This window comes from Topomyia yanbarensis, chromosome 1 (assembly GCF_030247195.1).
Source record: "Topomyia yanbarensis strain Yona2022 chromosome 1, ASM3024719v1, whole genome shotgun sequence".
Lineage (NCBI taxonomy): Eukaryota > Metazoa > Arthropoda > Insecta > Diptera > Culicidae > Topomyia > Topomyia yanbarensis.
In genome coordinates, this window is record NC_080670.1 from 36,068,860 (window position 1) to 36,092,233 (window position 23,374).

General features: G+C 40.1%; 1 protein-coding gene across 6 annotated transcripts in view; it reads left to right on the top strand.

Moving 5' to 3' along the window:
• The window catches only part of LOC131677373 (G protein-coupled receptor kinase 2), a 208,763-nt gene that overhangs the window by 164,314 nt on the left and 21,075 nt on the right, over nucleotides 1–23,374 (top strand). For all 6 annotated transcript variants that reach the window (XM_058957150.1, XM_058957151.1, XM_058957152.1 and 3 more), the window contains exon 8: nucleotides 14,575–14,680. In XM_058957150.1, coding sequence (XP_058813133.1) covers nucleotides 14,575–14,680 — 106 coding nt within the window. The remainder of the gene's footprint in view (nucleotides 1–14,574; nucleotides 14,681–23,374) is intronic.

Genomic DNA, 23,374 nt, shown 5'->3' on the forward strand with positions numbered 1-23,374 from the left:
TTCTCAGCACGTTTCTCGCTATATCTCAGTAAACAAGCAGAATGTCAAAATTCTGAAAACGCCACTTTGTAGAGATTTTTTGGACAAGTAATGTGGCATATCTAACTCAGTTTACCCCAAAATGGCGTTTTTCATAAGATAGCACAACAGCGACGATATATAAACAACGCAGAAACCGATTGTAACCACCTAAAAACGAATCGAGGTTGTGTAGGCACCTCATGTATTTTTGAGCCTCATTCGTCGATAGGTAATCGAACGAGAAGCCTGTGGTGACATGAAAATTTAATTTTCCCGTGACCTTTACCCACAAAATGTCCAGTATACATGCAATGCTTTTCGTTGAATTGCATTATTCGAGCATTGTTGATGTCCCAGCGGGACATGAAATGGGTGAAAAACATATCCCAGTTTGGACATTAGTGATTCTTGGCCACGAGGAAATCATCGCCCCGCTGAGCAACCAAGATGTCGTCGTGTTCGATTTCCTCCACAATCAGCCTACCGTCGCAATTGACACAACAGGAGGCCATCATTCAAAGCAACCGCTACATCTAGAATCAGAAATTCGTGGCTTTGTTATCTCCAACAATGAACGTATGTAGGTATGCACTGATGGTACATTGTACGCGTCATTCGCAGTTCTCTATGGCTCAAAAAATGTACCCCTTCCTATGCGGCATCGACAGTAACAGCCTCAACATTCGCCATGTGCTTTTGAATGGGTTGGAAATGGCAGCCTCTCTGGCTGGCTTTATCGGCCATGTGTTGTATCTGTGTGGTGTTCCACCCGCAGCAGCACAGAGCCAGGTTCGCTGAAGTAAAAAGGAAACCCAGCGATCGAACGTGAGCAGGATTGTTATTGCGAGCGCGCGAGCATTTTTCCTTCCCGGATGTGGTTTTGTTTGCAATTGGAACTATTTGCGATATTGCTTCTGCCATGCGGTAACGTGGGTGATTCGTACCACCCTATAGGTAGGTACATACATCGAAGGGACGCATTGGTGAGATCTGGAGCCAATTTTTGTGGCTCGCCCTCCCCCAAGCGTGGCTCATATTTTCAGCTGCCATGGTTATGGTCCACGGGTTTTTTAAATTGGTTGCTCGAACGGTGAGGTGGTGAAGAATAATATATGGCACATGGGAATATATGTTACGGTTAGGTCAAACATGAAGTATGTGTGTACTAAATAGACTGAAAGTTCGTTCGAAATGTATTGCAAAGTTTTTAAGCGATAAATTCCTTTCGCGTGAATTTGGCATCTCTACAGAAAGCCAAACAATAATTGGATAACCAATCTGTGTGGTTATCGGAGGGTATATGGAAGCTAATTGGAATAAAATCATGCTAGAGGGACTACGTTCTGCAAAAGAAGTTATTGAAGCAGAAACAGCTGTTCCATTTGACTGCAAAACTACATGCTATCATTCAACACATGTTCGCCATGGAACAAAATCATTTTCCTCGAATGACCGATTAATTTCCCAAGTAAAATCTTAATCAATCTCCTTGCTTAGGACACATCCATTCTTTACAACACTGACCCGTATCCGACAGCCAACGTTCACTTCGAACGATTCGCACGGCCATATGTATATATATATTGCGGGGATCAGTTCAGCTACTGCATGGGCGGAATTCGTTTACGGTACCAGCACACAAACCAGGGTATGTATAGTTTCATTCCGGCAGCAACGAAGAAGCGGTTTTCGTCCTTCCAAGCACCCCTCGCATCCTTCGCCAACAAACTCTTGGGAGCAACTGGCAAGGACGCATCATAAAACGGTGCAAGTCATCGCAAGATATCATAAATTATCCCTGCTAACAACCGATGCTCATCTACCGGAGCTTTGCTCTACTTTCGCTCGAAAGTTGCAATTGCACCGAAGGACGCTCGTTCCATTACCCATCTTTCGTTCAATGTGCTCGATTCTGCGCCAGCTCTGGTGGCTTATGTATGTGGTGTTTGCACTCCGAAAGTGGTTCATGTCAGAGGACGATTAAAGCCAGCTCGGTATACCCGTTACGCTGCGTCTGACCGTTCCTGATACACTAGTTTGTTTAGAGGGGGGGGGGGGGGGGGTTGTAAATGCAATTTCATGCAATCGGAGCTGCAGGGAAGGGCAGTTCTATTAGCTTACACAAACATAAAGTTGGCCAAATCGAAGGTGTGAAAACTTTCATCAACTAGTTGGTAGGAGAAATCGGTTCGCTCCACTAATTGCTTACTCCCAGTATGGATGACTTCTTGGTACTCGTTTCGTCATATTAGCCAAGTGCCAGCTTAAGCACATGATATCCAGTGACATCGCGACAGTCCAATTGACGCTTGGAAGGGGTAAAAAATGATCACCCATTTAAATAATATGACTTTCCGGAATAATTCATTCATCGTTGCCCCGTGGTGTCTTTCTTAAGGTATGGTTTGCGGTTGGTTCGGTTGAGTTGCCTCCGCGGTGTGCTAGGGCGAAATGCAAAAGACAAACAAATGATCAGCAAATTTACACGCTTTCGATTGAGACCGACGAGGCACGTTGTACGTGGTTTGGTCTTCTACGCGACTTAATCATCACCCTCCCTTGCCTGCCAACCGGGCGGCGTGCGCGCGGTATTGAAGACTCACCAACCGACCAATATCTACTATTATTTGCTTAAACGATGACAAAGTGATAATCATTACTACTGAATTGGCCGTTACTTTACGTGTTCGTTGGTCGGCAGGAGGGTGTTTCGTGCACAACGGTTGGCGAAGTTGATCCCATGACAGGTCCGTTTATTTGCCATGGTGACACTATGCAAAAGTACGACACCAACGTTGTAAATCTTGTACATGTTTGGTAATATCATTTTTGGGAATAAAGGTCCGATTTAACTTAGCTGTTGTTACAATTTTGTCATTTTATTAAAACATTATCTTCATCTGGTGATCAACTATTTCAATAGAAAACTGTTTTAATGTTCGTTGTAAAGATCTAGAACTGTAATGACCGAAGATAGAAATATAGGTAGTTTCTTTATAAATACCTCCTGTATATGTAGAAAAACGAGACTAGAAAAACATGTTGCCTATAGGTAGTCTAACTCATCTTGCTTGTAAGATAAATGATCGAGAATGAACATTATCTCATTTGAGTCCAATATTCCGATAGTATAAGAATCGTCATTAGCGTCACGACCATCTTCACTGGTGCTTAGGATAGGAAAGGAAATGTTGATGTGATACCTACCTAAAGGAAGGCCACCGACTCATCGACGCTTCCATAAGTATCACGGAGTTGGATTGAAGGATAGCTATTGTTCTAGGATTTGCCACAAGCAGGTAATGCGACCACAAAAAGGAATTCATTTTTATGTGGTGAGATGAATGATTAGTCTCCGAATACACGAATATTAAGAGCAAAAAAATGGTTTGTGTTTCAACTAACCGAGAGAGATTTACTTTTTTCGCTAAACTACAGCTATTAAAATTCCAAACAGTCGGCCGACGGAGTATTACTAAAACTGTGAGCAAATCTGATATAGGACCACAAGATAAGAATACTTTTTACACTCAAAACAAGCCAAAGCATATGTTTTCCGTATATTGAGTCGAGTGTAGCGAATCGTAGATTTCCTCATTTTTGTCGTCGATGAATACAATGATAAGAATTATTATGATGAACATGATTTAACATGTCCCACATTGGTAACTGGTTTTCGATCCTTCTCGCGAATTGTCCATTCTTTACCTTCATACGTGATTCAACAGTTGTCATTCCACTCAGACAAAACCATACGTATCCCCCACGCACATTTAATACCCTATGGATTAGTTCCTTAGTTGACCAAGTAAACACAAAACAGAGAAATTAATTTGTTCAGGTCAAAGAATTGTCAACTCGATTGGCAACACCCGGCGGATACGTGTTGCCGTACAATTCCATCAAATAAACGAACATTTTAAATTACACTCCACAAACTATGAGCAATTCTGGAAATAATAAGATGAAGACAATTGCTCATTTAAATAGAAAAAATTAGAAAAAAATGTTGCATAACCAAGGTGGCACTGTTGATGAATCACCTTATAAAAATACGTTATAAGGGACGCGGGCGAAAATAGCTGACCGCTGCCTTTTGGTGCCATAAATTCAATATTTCACAAAATTGTATTGTCTATATGTTGATATATTTTACTGAAAGTTTAATTTATCTTCTAATTGGAATTGCGACCTTTCTGCCGTTCCACGCACAATTTCTCCATTTATGTAGGGTATTCCATAGAACATGGAACAATTATGCATATATTGGCAGTTTAAAGAATGAACAGTTTTCAAAGTACGGTTATTTTATATTTTTGAAAATATGATTGAATCCTAGAAAAACAAAGATATTGTTTAACAATATTATAATATAATTCAACATGCCGCTAATCAAACATAGTTATTTCAGCCTTTTTAATGAATAAGTGTAACTGATTTAATGAAATAAAGAAATAAACAGTATCACCCAATGTGGCTACGCCGCATCGTTTTTATTTGGGTGCTATCCAACCGCTCCATTCAGTCGGACCTAAACTAATCATAGGGACCGGGCAAACCGAGTAGATCACAGGTTTGCTTACAAGGGGCCACCGCTTTCTACAGTGGGTCGGTGGCCACCTCGTCCAGTGGATCCTCAGTGGTTTCACGCCGCTTCGTTTCCTTGATCTCTGATTATACAGCCAAATCGCATCAAACTAACTTCTCCTTACACACAAATACAATGCAGCAAGGTTTCGTTTAAATACATTGTGAAAATTATTGTTTTTAATTTTAATTCTTGGTCGTATCTGAAATGATAAACTTGACTACTTTTATCTGTGTGTATGATTCCTCAAATATAATAAGGAATTGAACAAGTGCCATGAAAGTTTACCTTTTATACCTGACGGAGAATTTTCATATTATATAAATAACGAACGACTGATGGAGAATATTTCATAATATCATATTTCATTAGTTCTAGCCCATTATCCAGAAATTCATTACCTTGAATATAATTGCCCCGAATGCTTTACTTCGCTTTCCTTTACACCGGATGGCAAGTCTTTGAACATGAATTTTGTTGAGCTCAACAAAAAAATTCATTTGCCTTTTTGAAAAATCCACGAAGGCAATAAACTACCAACAAATATGATTTCTTTGCGAAAATCCACTAAATATTCGTTTGCCTTCATAATATTGGTGGTTATCAGACTTCCCATGAATATTGACAAGTTTGCACCTGTTGTCAAAATTTCGTGAACGCGTTCAACCTCAAACATGCTTCGTTTCGATGTATAGGTTCGCCTCGAATATCGAACCCACGCGAACGATATACAACCTCTAGTTCAAACATCCGTGTACGTACACCGGGTGCGCACGCGAGAACTATTCGCACAAAGCAAAAAGAGTCAACGCTCTAGTGATGATGGGAGTGAGAAAGAGAAAACTGGTGCCACGAACCTGTGTGTTCGCCGTGATGTATGTACATGGGGTTCGATTGTGCAGACGAGCATGTGCACGTGTTTTGGTACGAAATAGTATGTTCGAGTGCGTACACAAAATGTGGGTTTAATATGAGCACAGAACCAGAGCGAGCATTGTGTACAATGTTCATTAGGGAAGACTGGTGGTTATTATCTCTAGTGAAAGCCATCATTATTCAATAGTATTATCGTATTTTAATTGTATAGCCACGCGTTTTGTTATTACGATATGTTTGGTGATAGTGGAGATTAATAAATTACGAGCCTACAGGCCTTCAAATGCAATTTCCTTTTTCTATCTACCTTGCAGTAAATTATCCATATACTAAAACATTATAAGCTCGTAGAAAATCTCATATTTAAAAAATAGATGTCTTGAAAACAGTATGAAAATCGCTTGCTGCTACTGTACCGCAAATCGAAAATTATCTCTGATAAAGGAATAAAATTATAAGGTCAATCTTCATTTAAAGAACAGCTCATGCAATAAAGAAGGAAACATCAGAAACAAAATTTTGTTTTTACGCTATAATTTTTGTAAAATGTTAGTTTTAATTTTTAATTTATCATTTTTCTCTGGCATTCCAAAGTGAAAATCAATTATACAGTTAAGGGTCGACGTTTTGCTCTTTCGAGCATTTGTTTTCGGACCTTTTTCCCGTCCATCTTTTGTATCGAAACCCCACAGGGCACACTTGATTTTAAGCAGCTTTTTTCGATTAATGCAGTCATCGTCGGTGTCTAGGGCGCTACTGGAATGAATTACTTCTTAGCAGCGCGACTCAGTTCTTCTCGCTTCCAATATTAGTGCGTAGGGTGTTATGCTGCCCTAGTAGCTGTTACTGGTTAAGCAGTCGTTCGTTATTTATCTGATGATGTTGAATGTAGCTATGTGTGATTTCAGAAGGTGGATTTTTCATGCTAGCTTCTCTGTAGGATTTTTCGTAGTGCGCCGCCTGATTACAGAAGTGGCACGTTCTCAATGGTCTGGGAACTGAAAAGTTCTCCTATTTGGTATTGTAGGTGCGGAGATCAGTATTGAATTTCGTATATGATGAAACTGTATAAAGGTGGTTTCCGCAAGTTCAAGCTCAATTTGCACCTTCAATAGATGTTCAACTACGCGACCATATTTAAAATAACAGCTGCTGTCTTGTACTGAAAAATATTCTCATTTTGCTGAAGAGTCTCACACATCCCGATCAACCAACAACAAACAGACAAACGATCATCAGAGCAACAATGAAAGTAACAGTGCTTAATCTCTCACCTCCGATCTAGGCGTGGCACCTAAAAAAAACTGGAAAAATTGTTGGGGTCCAACCCAATTTGATCTACCCCTGATTTTATCAGTTTTTTAGCCAATTGTGCCATTCGTTTATTGGGCTTTAGCAGACAAACCAATTCAAATACGAGTAAATCCTTTCTTGAGCGTATTCTTCCTATCTTCAAGATGAAAATACGTGAAAAGAAAAATTTCATTTCTTTTTTGCGTGGGATTTAATAATCAAAAAGGGTTATGAGGCTATGTCTAAAAAGTAAAGAATAATATTTTTTATCCAATAGAATGAACAAATATGTCTCGATTTTGACAATTTTGACAATGACAATAAAATACATCAGTTGCTGATAAAAACGAATCTTCACGGTATTGGAAAAAAACAACTTTTGCGAGTGAAAGGCACAAAACCTATATCTAAATTAGTCATGAAATTTCCGTTCCTACTTCGTTTCATCAGAATCCGACACTAACTTAGCGTCAGGACTAAGCCAGCGCCGGATTGACGCTAGCTCCAAAAACGGATTTTTGTTCCTGACCCGTAGTCAAGCGTGATGTTCCGCAAGAAAACGAGTAAAAAATCGAAACTCCGGTCCGCCTTAGCAAGTCAATGCAATATGCACTGCGGGTCAAGTTTCGATAACACTAGTTCTCAGCAACTTAATCAGAACTATTTTTCCTGCAGGACATCATACCTGAATAGGGGTTTGCTCAGGAGCTAACATCGTGTCTCCGCTTTGGAGCTAGCTTAGTCCTGGCTCTCAGTTTGTGTCGGATTCTGATGAAACGAAATTCAAATGCAAATTCCATAACTATGTGTCCACATATACAGCAATCTTCAAAAAATCTTAGATTTCGAAGATCATATTGTTAAACAACTAACTGAACTCTTGTCTCACCAAGCAAACAGTAAATTTGTTCCAATCAACATCCGTGTTTGTTGAGAACTAAGAAGCAGTTCCACTTGTACATTGTTACCCGATAACTTTCTGATAGATTAAGGCTTCGAACAACCTTGAACAAAACTGGAAGTAAATCAAAAACAAGTAGGTATCCCATGGAAAACTTCTCTCTCTCTCTCAGCTGCAAATCACGTCTAGGACATTTCAACAACAGCTAACCAACCGGCGGCAGCATTTCGCAACTGACAAAAGCTAGTAGCTACTGTCGGAGTGATACTAGCAGCTAGATGTGCCAGTGGCGTTTCCCCGTGTGCAAACATTCGGCATGAGCATTCGGTTGAAAAGATTTATTGATTTTTCGTTTAGCAGTTGAACAGCATCGTCACCAGCTGCGGACCATTCTGGCACTATCAACTGGCTTGTGTGATATTCAACCTGTCGAGTGAAGCGAATGAACGAAAACTAACAAAATGGGTCACATTTTCTGGTCTTAAGAAAAATTCAGTATTGCATTTTTTTCTCAAATTATCCAGTAGAGAGATGATCATTAAAATTTATTATTTTGATCTCTTGAGAGTCTTTTGAAAATTTCTGCAATATCATTGCGAAACCCTCAAATTCGACGTCAAGAACTACTATAAACTATGATTAAAATATGTTGCAGTTTACCCAGACTTCACAAATCGGCCAAAATAGAATTTAAACTGTGCTTCTTGAGGTGCAGCTTCATCGAAGGGTGCAAAAGCTAAGGGTAAAATTTCAGCTACTTCAAGAAATAACTAATTAACACGAGTCCACATCGGAACCGATAATAGAGTGAGAAGTTTCTCTGTTCCCTTATCTTAACCAATCAAAACTTTCCCGATTGCTTTAACGCTTTCGATTTTATCAGACTATCAAGTCTTCGGAAAATGCACTCATACCCCCTACCATACCCCCTCTCTCATCGTCAACAGCAGCAAAGTTTTTGCCCCGTTCCCTATCGAAGCTGAAATTGAATCATAGGAAGAGGCAACTGCAGGAATATGAAAGATAAATATTTACCCAAGCTCGGTTGTTCGAATTCTTATTTTTGTAGGTAACAATGTCAGGTTTACTTTAGCGCTCTCTTATACGACCAAACCTGCTTCCGTACTGACGTTGGCAACTAGTGCTGTGTGCTTGGTCGGGGACACACAGTGGGAAAACTGGACAAAATCATAAACTTTGTTTTAAAATTGTGTGTTATATATTTCAACGTGATAAAGCATTCAAAAAGAGACTGAAACTTAGGATGATTAAGCATATGAATCGTGCGAAATTTCGAAGGACTGTATGGTTTTTGGACGTGTGTCTAGAATAATGTACCTTTACGAATTCGTTCAGAATTTGTACGGTATTTTCAACCTTAATTCAAGTAAAAGTAGTCAAGGGACAGCACAGAAAACAGACTAAACTACGTTGAAAACTAGTTTCCCGAGGCCAAAAATGTAATTTTGATGGTGACGGGAAAGAATGATTTTTAAATATCGAACAATACATACAATCGGCCGATATTAGTTGTGATCGGAGGCTGGTGTTCCTGATTTTGGAATAGAGTCAAAATTTTCCAAACGGACCACCCAAAATAGGTTAAATTACAATTTCAATGGAAGATCCATTTCTCGGTAGTATGAGTGCCATTGTAAAATTAAATCCAGACGGACAGAGCGAAAAAAAATTCTGACGAATATATTAGCATTTAAAGTTGTCAGTCTGTTTGGTTTCAAAGTTTATTGCGGCCGACTCAATTGAGCGATTTTAATTATTAAATCAGCAGTGAATTCGTCAAAAGATTCAATTTATGGAAAAAATATTTTTGAAATTCATTCAGTAAATAAGTAAATAAGTAAGTAAGAAATATGTTAGAAACAAAAAATCTTAATTTTTTGTACTTCTACGATTTTTTAATAGTTTCAGTGAATTTCAAAACTTCTAACTAAATTGCAGCCTGCATTAATTGCAATCGATTGATCGCAGCTTCGAATAGGGTGTTCCTCCTCGGACATGCAGGAAATCCTTCACAATGGATCACTCTTTCAGTTCGCCTCGGTTTCAATTCCGAATGATGCCAGTTAGTAGTTAAAATAATTGATAACTATAACATGTTCGTTATCGCTTGTCGATGTCACAATAGTTGCAACAGCCATGTGGGTACATGCGGATTCGCGACAACACAAGCTGTTTACGTGTTCAATCGTTGTTCGAAATCCGCGCACGGCGACGTTCGGTGTGGAATAACTTAGTTATAAATGGCGGGTCATGTTATTACAAAAGTACTAAAAACAGTATATTTTGAATGAAAAATAGGTCCAGTAGACCTTTTCTCCATGTTGTTATAAACAGTGATATTAAAAAATTAACGGAGCCTTCTCAGATCGGAACAAAATCACGATGAATCTATACCTTTTGACATTTTCATAGCTGATTTCAGGGGGGCGTCTAGTGTAGAGGGCAAAAAAATCGTATTGAACCTCTAGAATAGTCTCTCGCAATCTCGGTGGCCACGTTGAACTTCTTTTGTTTTAAACAGCCACGTATCACGTATTCTTCGCGCGTATTTGCTATAACACACGCAAATTTCTATGCACCAGCAACAAAAAAACTGACAGCGATAAAAATATAGTGTAAACAATACACTCTAAACTATTTTTACCCAAATTTCTTTTCCATTTAAATTTAAATTTTAAATTCCATTAATTTTTCCATGAAGCAATTTGATGTGAGACAGCCATTAACAGCGTTTTTTTTTTAGAAACCGCATTTTTCAAATAGGCGTACACGACAACTCAAAACCTAATCAACGAATTGACTTGATTTTTTATGAGAATGCAAAATATGCGTAGCCTGTCGATGAACCACAGAAAACTGATAAAAAAAATTTCTCCCTATTATTTTGAAGAAAAGTGAGCAAATTGTACAGCAAAACATGAGATTTTTCGGTTTTCATGAAGCCATTTTCCGAAACTCGAACTTTTTTTCTATTTTCGTTTTAGTTCATCGACTAACTATAAGTCTAAGCTTTACAAATCTTATTGAATTGCCTGTGTCAGACAATTTTATCAAGAGTTGTCGTGTTCGCCGCGGCACTCCTCGACGTGTAAATGGTTGGACGTCTACTCTTGGAACGCTCGTATGTGTGGCTCTACGTGACTGAAAAAAAAAATCGTTTGGAATGCATGAATCAATAAATCTTAACATCACACAAAAGAACCATTGTTGCCTCGCCTTCAAAATCGTAAAAGGGAATACCTTTCTGTTTGAGCATTTTATACCAGACGCCCCCCCCCCCTTAATCATTAAAATTGATCAATTGGGTCGCTCGCAATCTATTTTCAAACAATTGGGCTAAACATTTAATTTTTTTTGCAATTATTTCGACAATCATTTTTTTTTCGTAGAATTCATCTGAATTTGATTTTAACAAAAAAATGGATTCATTTTTTTTTCGCAGAATTCATTCGATTTTTTTTTACAAAAAATGGATCTTCTGATTAAAATTGTAATTTTGCCTATAAAGCGTAGTTCGCTTGGGAGATTTTGACGCTATCCCGAACCTGGGAACACCAGCCTCCGATCATAACCCATATCGGTCGATTGAAATGTGTTGAAATTGCAATTTTACATTTTTGTCCGATCATCAAATTTTACCTCAATAGCGTTCACTCTCACGTGACAATTAATGTTTCTCGAAAAAAACCTTGTCCAACATATTCAACAAAAGCCTTTTTACACAATCGGGCAAATTTAAGCTAAATTTGACTCTATCTATCCTCGGATCGTTATGGTTGCATGACAAAAAAGCCATTGAAAACGTTGATTTATTCGCGCTACTGGGAGGACACGCGACCCGGTAGGTTTTTTGTGCCTACATGAGTCCTGGCAGATTGTGTTTTTTTTCGAAAATAGAATATTGTTATTTGAATTGTTAAGACAGTCGACTGTTTTGGTCTCCCTGGAAGTGTTGGAAGCTCCTTGTTGAATCTCATATTTCCTAGACCAGTAGCTATTTACTACGGCTTTGTGACAGCACTTCTTTGATTTATATTATTTTGTGGCCTCTCGAAAACAATTTTTTCGGCTTTGCGGGCGTGGATGTCAACTTATCTGTAATATTTTTATCTGGATTTATCTGGTTAAGCTAAAGTTTTTAAGAAATGGTGTAATTGTGCAATTATATGACGACACATGAATGTTAAAATCCTAATTAAACAGGCATAAATATTTTCACCTTATTCATGGCTATGCATATTCCAATAACCACTTTCATCGGAGTAGTGAACAACGTAGTTCGTGGTAGTGGCCAAGTTGGCAGCCATGTACTGATAAGATGGCGAAATGTCAATCCATAATTTACCAAAGTTATACGTATTTTGTCCTACATGCAAAATATGGTTCTAATCATACTTTCTTCCGAGGCAGAAATATAGCAACGTTTGGCTTGCATTGGCTTGTGAGCTGAACCATGTTTCGATTCCTCGTCTTGATTTTATCAGCTTCGGGACATTATCCACGCTTGTGAATACAAATGATGATCGTTGTTGAATTTAAAGTCTATCTGTGTGACCAAGTAACCTGCCAGATACGGATGAGACGAAGTCGAAACGTTATTTGTGGATTATATTGCTTTTTTTAAATTGCCTGGCTAAATCTGGACTCTAAAAACTGAGTTAGAAAAATAATTATCTGTATGTTCAACTACACATAAAATCCGGAAGAATCCAGATAAATATGGAAGGTTGGCATCCCTGTTTACAAGGTATTTCAAGGGAGGAAATATTTTTGCTCTTCCTATAGTCTAGACACAATAAAAAAATGTCCCTTTTTTGCGTCGGAGTCACACTCCTTCTTACACTGCCTCGGGAGGATTCATGATTTTGTCTCATTCTCTTAGTGATTGATTCTGAATGCATTCGTTTGTAATCCAACATCTTCACTGACTGGAGCAGCAGGTCTTAGAAATAGACAATCTCGTGGTCTACCAGATCTACGCGAGTCAAACTCGAATCGATGACTGCGCCATTTATCTCAACTTTGTGAACAGATACGTAGACGCGGTACTCCCTCGTAAGGGTCTTGTCTCTAGTAATGTCATTTGTTTGTTTTTGACTGGAAACCACAACTCTGAGCTTATCTGGGTGAACTGGGTTTTTAAAAATCTTCAGCATACTTAGCGCGGTATTCTTGAACCGAAGAAGATCGTATCAGGTCCGGCTCAAGGGGTACGACTTCAAACGAGAAATTGAAGTCTGATAAATTCAACTTTCCGGTAACCGTGCGTGTGCACTGAGTGCCATTTGTTTCTCATCTAAAACGCTCAAAAACACCCGGTGCCGCTTGTTTAGGTAACCATTTAATTTAATTTTCGATTATAAGGGCATAACAACATACCTACTAACGAAACCCAATTAAAACTTGTTTGATACGAAAATCGCATTTTCTATTATATGTTTGTTATTTGATTGTGATCGGGTTAGTATCTAAACGTTTTTGAATGGATATTTTCTATTTTATCATTTGGGTCTCCAATCATAAATCCATATTTTTTAACCTAAACCTAACCTAATAACTAAACGATCTGAACTCATTTCAAATTAAGTTAGAATTTGACCCTCTCAAAGCATCACATTTCGATTCATCATTGATGTGGATGTTTGATAGGAATTACTGTCGCGTAAACATGTAACTTCAATATCTTCATTTCGTTTATCAAAACATACATGAAACTCACAAAATACTTTTTTCTTGCTGACCTATCGCCTTTTGGCTACATATTACGAACTGCACAGCATAGTTTCACTTCATTAATTTCGGATTACATGGGTGAGCGGAAACTTGTCGTCCTCGTTGTCGTCGTCGTCATCGGTGTGCCCTGTCCTTTTGTCGATTCTAGAAGGGTTCATATTTGGATTCCAACCATCAGGCCCGCTGCCGGTGTTGCACATACCTACATATCTACGAAAACAGAAGTTGGTTGGAAGCTGCATCCAGAGTATTCGGAATCGAATATTTCAAAGAATCACCCGCCAGCTGGCGGTGGTGGTTGGTGTTACATCGTGCGTGACCTCTGTTTGGCTTACCACTTTGGCGTTCAACGGATGCGAGTGTGTACTGATCCGAACCAGTAAATACGCAGTTTGCGAGGGGGGGGGGGGGGGGGTAAATATCTACAATGTCGAAACGTCAATGTTCGAGAAAAGTCCGTTGAAATAGGCAACCGTCATTTGCTTAAGGGGGCGACCTGTGTAATTGCCCAATTATGAGAAAAAATTTAGCAAACACTTCTATTTTTTCCCAATGTGAAATGTTGGTGAAACTACCCTCGCATCTTTGTGTTTGGAGGGCACAAATCCTAACTTAATATGGGTTGCGCTTCGACTTCGTCTCATCAGAATCCGGCACTAACTTAAAGCTGCAATAATTTAGCACGAGATTGACGCTTGATCCAAGACCGAAGCTAAGCCGAACTAAGTTTCGTTTTCGCTGTGTCTCATCTCCATATCAGAACTCCTAGTCTACCGAGACATCACGTTCGACCAGTCATTTCCTTGAATCTTGAAACTAGTGCCAATCCAGCGCCAAATTATTATAACTCCAAATTAGTGTCGGATTCTGATGAGACGAAGTCGAAACGAAATCAATTACATTATCATTATAGTAATTTTTAGTTAATTTTCCGTTTTCAGATTTTTTCCGTTCAGTTGATATTTAGTCAATCTAGTATCACAAAAAGTTTTCAAAAAAGTAGTTTGCAGATGAGACGAACCCCTTAATATCTTTTGGTGAATTTTTTCACATGAATACATCACTGCGTCGTGATCAGCTGCTATTGCTATCGCTTTACCTTTCTAATCTTTTTTTTTTTCTTTCTTCTTTTTTATTCCAGATACCTACAGTGGAAATGGTTGGAAGCACAACCGGTTACTTACAAAACATTTCGCATGTACCGAGTCTTGGGCAAAGGTGGTTTCGGCGAAGTGTGCGCATGTCAGGTAAGATGTTACCCACCGTGTACCAACGTAGCTACGGGAATGTGGAGTGTGAGGTGAACAGATAAAACGCGAAACTGTCTTCATGTAAATGGCAGTACGTGTATATGTACATATTTTCACTGTAATCGCTCGCAGTCAGCGGAAATTGATTTTCACCGTTGACCGGCCAAGGTCGGCTAGATAACCCATTAAGCTCCAGCACACATTCCTCCAAGTATCGAAAACACAACGATTCGGATGGCTGCTACCGCCCCAGAAGTGCAGAACTCAATGGAGACGCGTGGTTTTTTTGACTAGATATATTGTTTCACTTCAACAACAACAAAAAACCGTTCGCAGACAAATTGATTTGGAAATACGTGCTTGTACGTTTCTGGCACAAATATAATTCAATTTCCCCATGAACAACGACAAACGGGCTAGATGAACGCTCACGTACGGATTGTACGCAGAGAAGCTACTTCGGACGAGAAGCTACACGCGCCATTCCCGAACTTCTTCGGGGCGTTCCGGGCGACCGTTCTACCTTCCCAACCCATCATCAAAATAGATTGGCAAAAAGTTGACAGAGCCGAAAGTAGAAATGTAATTTAGTTTCTCTCCCGTCGTCCGAAAAAATAGCAGCCATTTCGTACAAGTTTGTGATACCGTCAGGTGAGGGTGTCTTGCAACACCTGAATTTTTGCAATTTTTAAACCATGTCTAGTGACAATAGAATGGAAAGACTCGTGTCCATTCGATCATTGGTCAGTGACATGCATTTGATCCTCGGCGATTAAAGACTCCCCACCATACGGTGCGCTGGCTTTTTTTGGTGCGATGCAATATCGTTCGGGTAGGATTTCAATTATTTGTTATACGTGACGATATTTCGTGTGCTTCGTGACGTTAACTGTCACATAAGTGGGTGCTTGGAAAAGCCATAAGATTCGAAGTAAAGGAAAGTTTACTATTGCCTTACGGCGTATTCACAATCAGTTTGAGAAAGTCATGAAACGCTGACTTCAATGTGATTTTAAATGAGGCTGTCCCGTCATCGGCGAATGCCAATACAGCGTATGTATTCGTAAGGCACTTTAACGGTTCGATATTGCTGTCAAGGCTATCATTGGGACCATTTAATTGCCCCTGTAATTGCCAAATATGTCACTCTCTGAACCTTTTTGGTCAGATAACTTAACCCTCCTTCGTCTCATCAGAAACCGACACTAACTTATTGTCGGAATAGATTAGCGCCAGCTTGACACTAAATCCCTAAAACGGACACACTTTGTGTTTCAATCGAACGATGTCCCGTTCGAGCAGAAGTTCTGCGTATGTCGATGAGACACAGTGAAGCCGAAACTATTCCCACAATAAGTGTTGGTTTCTGATGAGACGAGGTCGAAATGCACCCATGACTTTGTTAAGTTAGGATTTATGCCCTTCACGTACAAAGAGTGGTTTCACCAAAAAAATTTGCCCTAAGAAGAAATTTTTGTGTTTACCCAATTTTTTCTCCTTAGGGGGGAATATAGCATAGAACTTAACCCTTTCATGCTCAACATGTTTCTAGTGTATATAGGGTAATTACCTTATTTTTGCTTTTGAACTGTTGGCGTCAAGAAATGCGAAAAACATGTGCTTATCAAGATTGCTGCTTCTCTGGCAGTGCTAGAAGCTGATCTATTTTTACCTTTTAGCAGATATTGGAATATTTACAATAATCCAATTGTTTGGAAAAGCTAGTCGAGGTTGCATTATGGCAGTTGGCCAAAATGTTGGTCAAAAATTGCCTTCGAAAAGAAAGATGTTGTCATTTAGAGAAGCTCATTTTTCGGCGATGTCATATAATCGCATAAAAAATCGGTGAACTTTGTGTCTTTTTAATACAAGGGTTATGCTGATTCCTCAGCAGTTTACTATCTATTATTACCTCCATGATATTTTTCACTCCCGTAGCAAATTCGACGGTGGTTATGTTAATGGTAGCTGGTTTCAGTTTGTCTTTCATTTTCTTTGAAAAAACAAATTGCGGTGGTTCTGGAGGATTTATTTACATTCTCCCTTTTACACCTTTTCCGTGTCAGGTTTACAGCAGTTTGAATACGATCCAAAATCAATAATAATGTCGACGACGTAAACCGTTACTTCGAATCCCAGACAATCCAAGTTCGTTCAGAAGTCCATCGTCAACTATCGGGGACCATAGAAGGGATGACAGCACTCCTCCTCGAGGGAAACCTCTAGTGGTTCTCATGGTTATGGTGTCACCTGCCAACGAAACTGTTACAGTGAGGCAGCACAAAATTTCAGTAACTAATTCGAAAATGGACCCTTTAATTAAGTTACAGGCCGAATCGATTCGCAGGTACACCATCAATGCCGATGAATATCGTAACAGTTGATTTCGCAGCTTCATAGGTAAACTGTTTGTTATTCAGTGTTTGCTTACTAAGAAATTCGAAAAAATTTAGAGAGAACCATATTAAATTACTCCGATCGACCAGAACTACTAACTGGTGACAAGTTTATCTGAAATTGAAAGATCATGTCCTTCTTTGCTCTATGTTGTAGTTATTCGTTGTTTCACTCTTCATACAGTGCATGTTACAGCGCAGGCGTTCAATCATTCTTCATTCATTTTCAACTTCAAAATATTTTTTTGCGGCGCTAGTGTAGTTTTTCGAGCGCAAATGCCATGCACTAGGGTTCGCAGTACCGACCCATTTTGGTGAGAACCGGTACTGCGGTACTGAAGCCCCCAGTACCGGTAGTACCGATAAAGTACCGGTACTCGAATATTTTTTCAAAAGATTCGAGAAACGCCGATGTCTAATTGCAGCAGAAGGTATTTTTCGAATGCGGCACCTTCTTTTATTTCGAGATCTAGGCCACTTTGAATTCAATAACTGCTAAGCGGTGCGACCTTCGTCGACTTCAACAGATGGTAAATGCAAGAAACTCTATTATCAACAGTAAATCGAAATGAGAATGAAAATCCATATACGTTGGTCGCAGTTCTTCTCGGCATTATGGTTTTGCTGTAAATTGATGCTGAATTTTATGCGAAATAAGGCTCCTAATTTCCTGTTCACTATGGAGTTTTGCTGACTTTTCCGATCATCAATAATTACGAATCGCACCATTCGAAGCAGCTCACCAACTCTCAAATTATAAGCCACTATATCGCTGTTCGTTCTTTTATAGATAAATATTTAAACGCAAACCAAATACAGACATGACTTAGGCCACAGTCTTATTACGCGCCACCCAGGAATTTAAATATATCGTTCAGTATAACGGGAGTTAGTAATGTTTAATTTCAAGAATTATTATGATGATGGCCCCACCTCATTTCCCCCACAAAGGCGTAAGCTGAACGATTTATGTAGCAGATAATTCAATATAATAAAGCCACATTGCAGACCGATATTTGGTTAGCGCTTCAGCGTGAATAAATTCTTTATTGCGATTTTTTTTACAATTTTGGGTGAATCGAATTGATCAAAATTTTTGTGTATTATAATGCATCATTTCAGTAACATTCTGTAATTTTTTCATTCAAAAATATGGACAAATATGGAAATATGTTACTCGGTGATGAAGCTTTTTGTACAACGTCTCTGGAAAAAACACGATTTGCGGTGTTAACTGCCATTCAAAAACTACTTAACCGATTTATTTCAAATTTTGCATACACATTCTATATAGAAAATACCTAAACCCTACGTTGAGTTTTTGAGAAATTTTTTCGGCATTTTTCTTTTAGCTCGGCTGCTGTCAATTCAATCCAAGATGGCATGGAAACAGCAAGCACTCCGCGAGCGTGTTGTACGGTTTTACGAAACGCAAGGTCATCGTGGAAAAAGTTGACGGTAGACCACATTCGAGGCGAAAACGTGCCCGTGAGTACAGTTTACCTAATCCTAGCATCCCTGAGCGTGGAGAGCGGAAGGCCGGTAGCAGCTGTCCGGCGATGATAATGACGAAGAAGAAGAAGAAATCGTCGAAAAAGCTGTTCGATAACAAGGACGGAACGAGTTTGTGTGACGCCGGCCGAAAATATCACTGCTCCCATATCTTGATTCACCGAGCCCTCAAGATGGAGGACATCATCTGTCGGAAGAAGACTCGGTCCTCCGAGTACACGGACGAGCAGATAGCGATCGTGAAATCGCATTGGCCAACCGGTGGATGGCGAAGAACTACCGCGGGACGTCGTTAGTGCTGGACGACGAAAGTTACTTTCCGCTCTCGAAGGTCCACATACCAGGAAATGGCAGCAACTATTCCAGCGACAATTCGGCCACACCCCCCGAAGTAAAATATAAGTGAAAGCATGAATTTGAAGAAAAAAAGAGTTATTCTGTACATCGCCATATCGGACAGAGGGAATTTTAAAGCCGTGGGTCAAGCCGAGCGGTCTGGCCATCGATCAACAAGTGTACCAGGAGGAGTGTCTTGAGTAAATTCTTCTGCCGTGCTTAAAGGAGCATCATGCGAATGGGAAGTACGTCTTCCGGCCGGACAAGGCGTCTTCCCATTTCGCCAAGAAGACGCTGGAGTATTTTGTGCAGAAAAAGATACCGTTCGTGCCGAAAGAAAGGAACCCGACCAACTTGCCCCAGATGGCCGTCCCATTGAAGATTTTTCCGGCACCCCCAGTGCCCTAGTGTGCAAAAATAATTGGCGGGCGAAGGATACTAAGCAGTTGACCACCAGGATCCGGAATTGTATCCGGAAGATGGACGTCAGTGCCGTCCAGCGCTGAAGTTCTGTGACTTAACCACTAAAACTTTCCATCGAACGCAGCGCTATCTATATTTCATTGTTCGCATTCTCAGATCGGTACGCATTATGGCAAGTGCATGCGATCACTGCGCGAAAACCGTCAAATCGGATGACGACTTTATCGAATACAGAATTTCTGCAAAATATTTTGCAGAAATGTTGCATATGCAATGTGGGAAACAACTTAACAAGCCGTTTTTGAAAAAAAACTTGCGGAAAACCCAAATTTATATTGGATGTGCAATAAATGTGTCAAACTGATGAATTTCGCTCGCATTCGCGACACCGTTTCTTCGCTTGGATGTGTTATTGCTGGGAAAACAGATGACGCCTGTGCTGAAGGCCTGAGTTATCCAATCTTGCGCCTCGCTAGAAACGTCGTCGCGAGGATGGCCCTGATCTGAGCAATATTCTTGTTAGCGGTCGAAAGCTAGTCGATAATAGCAACATTGTTACGGATCCACCTCCCGCACCATTACTCTGGCTGTATCTTTTCCGCTTTCATCCCAGCGTTAGCAAGGAGACCAAAGCCCAAAGACGCACTAAATTGGAACGAGAAGATAAAGATTGTTTCGCTTGTAAAAAAAGGCATAGACGTCAGTACTTTGAACTTCATATCCTTCAAAGTTGGAGTTCACCCAAAGTACCGTGATGCAGCTCTTAACCCTGACACATGGACGCAAGGCATAATTTTCAGGGAATTTGAGGATAGCCATACCCAGAACATTTGGAGCCAGGCGAAAGATTTTCTTCCGCCTTCAGAAGAAGCATGTCCTTCTCTAATGCAACCCGGCCCATCAATGGTCCTGCAGAGGACTTCCAACCAGCCACAAATGGCAAGTATTCATCTGACCCGAACACTTCAAGTGCTGATGCATTCTTCGCTTTCAACAATTTGCCTTTTACCACTGAGAACTGACATACAAGTAAAGTTTTCAACTTGTGTAAGAAATTGAACTGTCGCTTTGAAATGACAACAGCAAGTAGCAACTTGCCACCGGTTGGCGCTTCGATCGGCCAGCAATCGCTATACGGGACTTGTATGCAAGCTTGGATACAATGGTGACTCACGCATGCAAACCTGCATGCGATGGTGATTTTCAGCGTATTTTCATTTAAATGTTTACACAGGTTTTTCGGGAAAGTTTGTTCTATCTTATATGTCTGTTTTCTGTGCTTTTACTTCGACATCTTGTGACCATATGTCAACCATGTATCTTGCTAACGACGGTCGTCGTTTTCTGCGTCGCGACACAGTTGATTGGGGAGGTCTCGAATCGCTCACCACGGTCAACCGCTCCGGTACTGTTTGTGGGATTGATGAAAGAACCTTCCAACGCGCTCAAAACGGCAGCATGGCTTCACTCTGTGCTGAACCTGATCCGTTCTCCAACAGTATCGAGGTTTATTCAACGGACAGCTATTTGCTCGCGACCACGGGCTGCTGTTATGATGCCATCGCTTTGACCAAGACGTGGCTCGACAACCGTACTTTGTCTCGCCAGGTGTTTGTTTCAACATTCGATGTCTACCGCTTTGACTGCAACGCCCTTAACAGCCAAAGGACATCAGGTGGTGGTGTGCTTATCGCCGTTCGCCATGGTATAAAAGTCCGAGTTATCAACGATGTCAACGGTGGGTGAGCTCCAAGCAAGTGTGGATATCAGTGAAACTTGCCAATCACAATCTGTTCCTGTGTGTTGTGTATTTTCCACCTGACAGAATTCGTGATTCTAGCCTGATCGATGTACATCTTTCCTCCGTTTCTATCATCACCTCGATCACCGCCCCGTCTGATGATATTGTTATACTGGGCGACTTAAACTTACCTGGCTTGACGTGGTCTCAGGCAAGTAATGGATTTCTTCTGGTTACGATAGCATCGTTAGCACGCTGTTGGATATAACTGGGACGAAAATCTTAACAATACCGATGCGAACGAAGCATCGATGACGTTTTCTAATATTCTTAACTACCTAAACAAACAAACAATTAGCACCAATCCACACCCTCGCAATCAAATGTCCTTAGACGTATAAAACCGGCCAAACGAGTTGCATTTAAAAAAAACACTCAAAACATAAGACACTTGCACTACGAAAGTACTACTTTCAACTCAACCACGAATACAAACATCAAAACAAACGCGCCTTTTTTAGATACTAGCGAAACGTCGAGCGTCAACTGAAATCTAAGCCAAAGTCGTTCTGAAAGTATATGAATGAGCAGCGAAAAGAGTCCGGCTTACAATCTTGTATGACGTTTAATGGAGTTTTGGCCACCGACACTAAATCACTCTATTGCGCACTGGGTCACTTGACAATAGAATATCGTTTTGCTGTTTGGAATCCGTCACTACCAGAACCGCGTAGACAGAATCGAGGCCGTCCAACGCCGGTTCATACGCTTTGCACTCCAACATATTCCTTGGCAAAAACAGATTTCAGCTGCCGACCTACGGAAACCGTTGTCATTTAATACAGCTCGACACTCTAAGCATCCGGAGGGACTGCTCTCGAGCCCTGTTCGTTTCGGACTTACTGTCTGCCAGGGTGGATTGCCCAACAATCCTCGGATGTCTGGAGTTTCAAGCCCGTGTTCGAGCTCTACGCAATAACTCTTCTGCGAGTTCCGTTCAGGAGAACCAACTATGGTTGCCAGAGCCCGGTTACCGGACTCCAGCGAATTTTCAACAGTGTGGCGATGATCTCTGATTTCACCGGACCGGACAAGGAATTCGATAAAAGCGAAAATATTGAATATTTTGAAATGTAATTAATTTAAGCAACCACCATTGAGACCAAGGTGTCTGTTGGTGAAGGTAATAATCAAAAACAGCAAAGTCCCGTTACTCAACTGCGAGTTAAATGAGCGAATCACAAAATGAATTTCGCCCATTACCGGAGAACACAACCGCGATCGACTTTTCGCAGACCTATCATAAATTTACAGTGCGCGAGGTGGAACAGTTGATTAAGGTGAAATCGAGACTTTCGCTTACAAAAGTGTCACACATACAGTTTCATCATGCGCGGCATATTTTTTCATTTTTTTTTGTTTGTCTTATTCCTAAAATGGCATTCTGTAATACCATTTATTAAAACTAATCAAAGAAGTAACAACTATTAAACCCATAATATCCACTTAGTAGTGGTTGTACTAATTTAGCTAACGGGTACTACATTCCCTCTCGCTTCCTTAACTCTCACTCATACATCTCTAGCGAAACATATATAACAAACACACTAAAAGGTGATGATGAAACGGATAGTTGTTGTAATAGTCATATCTTATATGTATGCTTTTTTCTATAAAAACAATCATTGTGATAGAACGTCAAATTTTGGGGAGCTTGGGTTGCTTATCTATCCTTGCGGCCATCATATCGTATAGTAGATACACTTAATATCTACAAATGCGATATGATACCTGGTGCAGAAAGTGCACTAATTACCTGGCAATCTTCTTTCATTTCATTGTCTGCTCAGAAAATCATTTTCCGTACCCAATTATCACATGTGACGCCAGTGATAAATGGAGAAAACCACGAGGATGGTGGAAGAGCAGTGGGTACTAGTCCAAGTGCTCCTCGGATGGTACCAAAATGATAAGCATAGGGAAAGTAAGGGTTATGTTCGGGGTCTGGAAGGAGAGCATTTCGCATTTATTTTCATTTTTTTGTCTTTTCATTTGTTTCTCTTGCTACAATATATGCAACTCGGTGCAAGAGAACGTTACGGCCAAGGAAACGGAAAGCCAATAGTCCAAACAGATCAGGAACATGAAGGAGGATTACGAACAAGGAAACAAACAACAGATGAGAAATTGTTTACTTATTTATTATAACTACGATACTAATCACAATCATTTTGCTTTTCTTGTCTCGTTTCAGCAAACCAAAATCTCTCTACTATCTCTTCA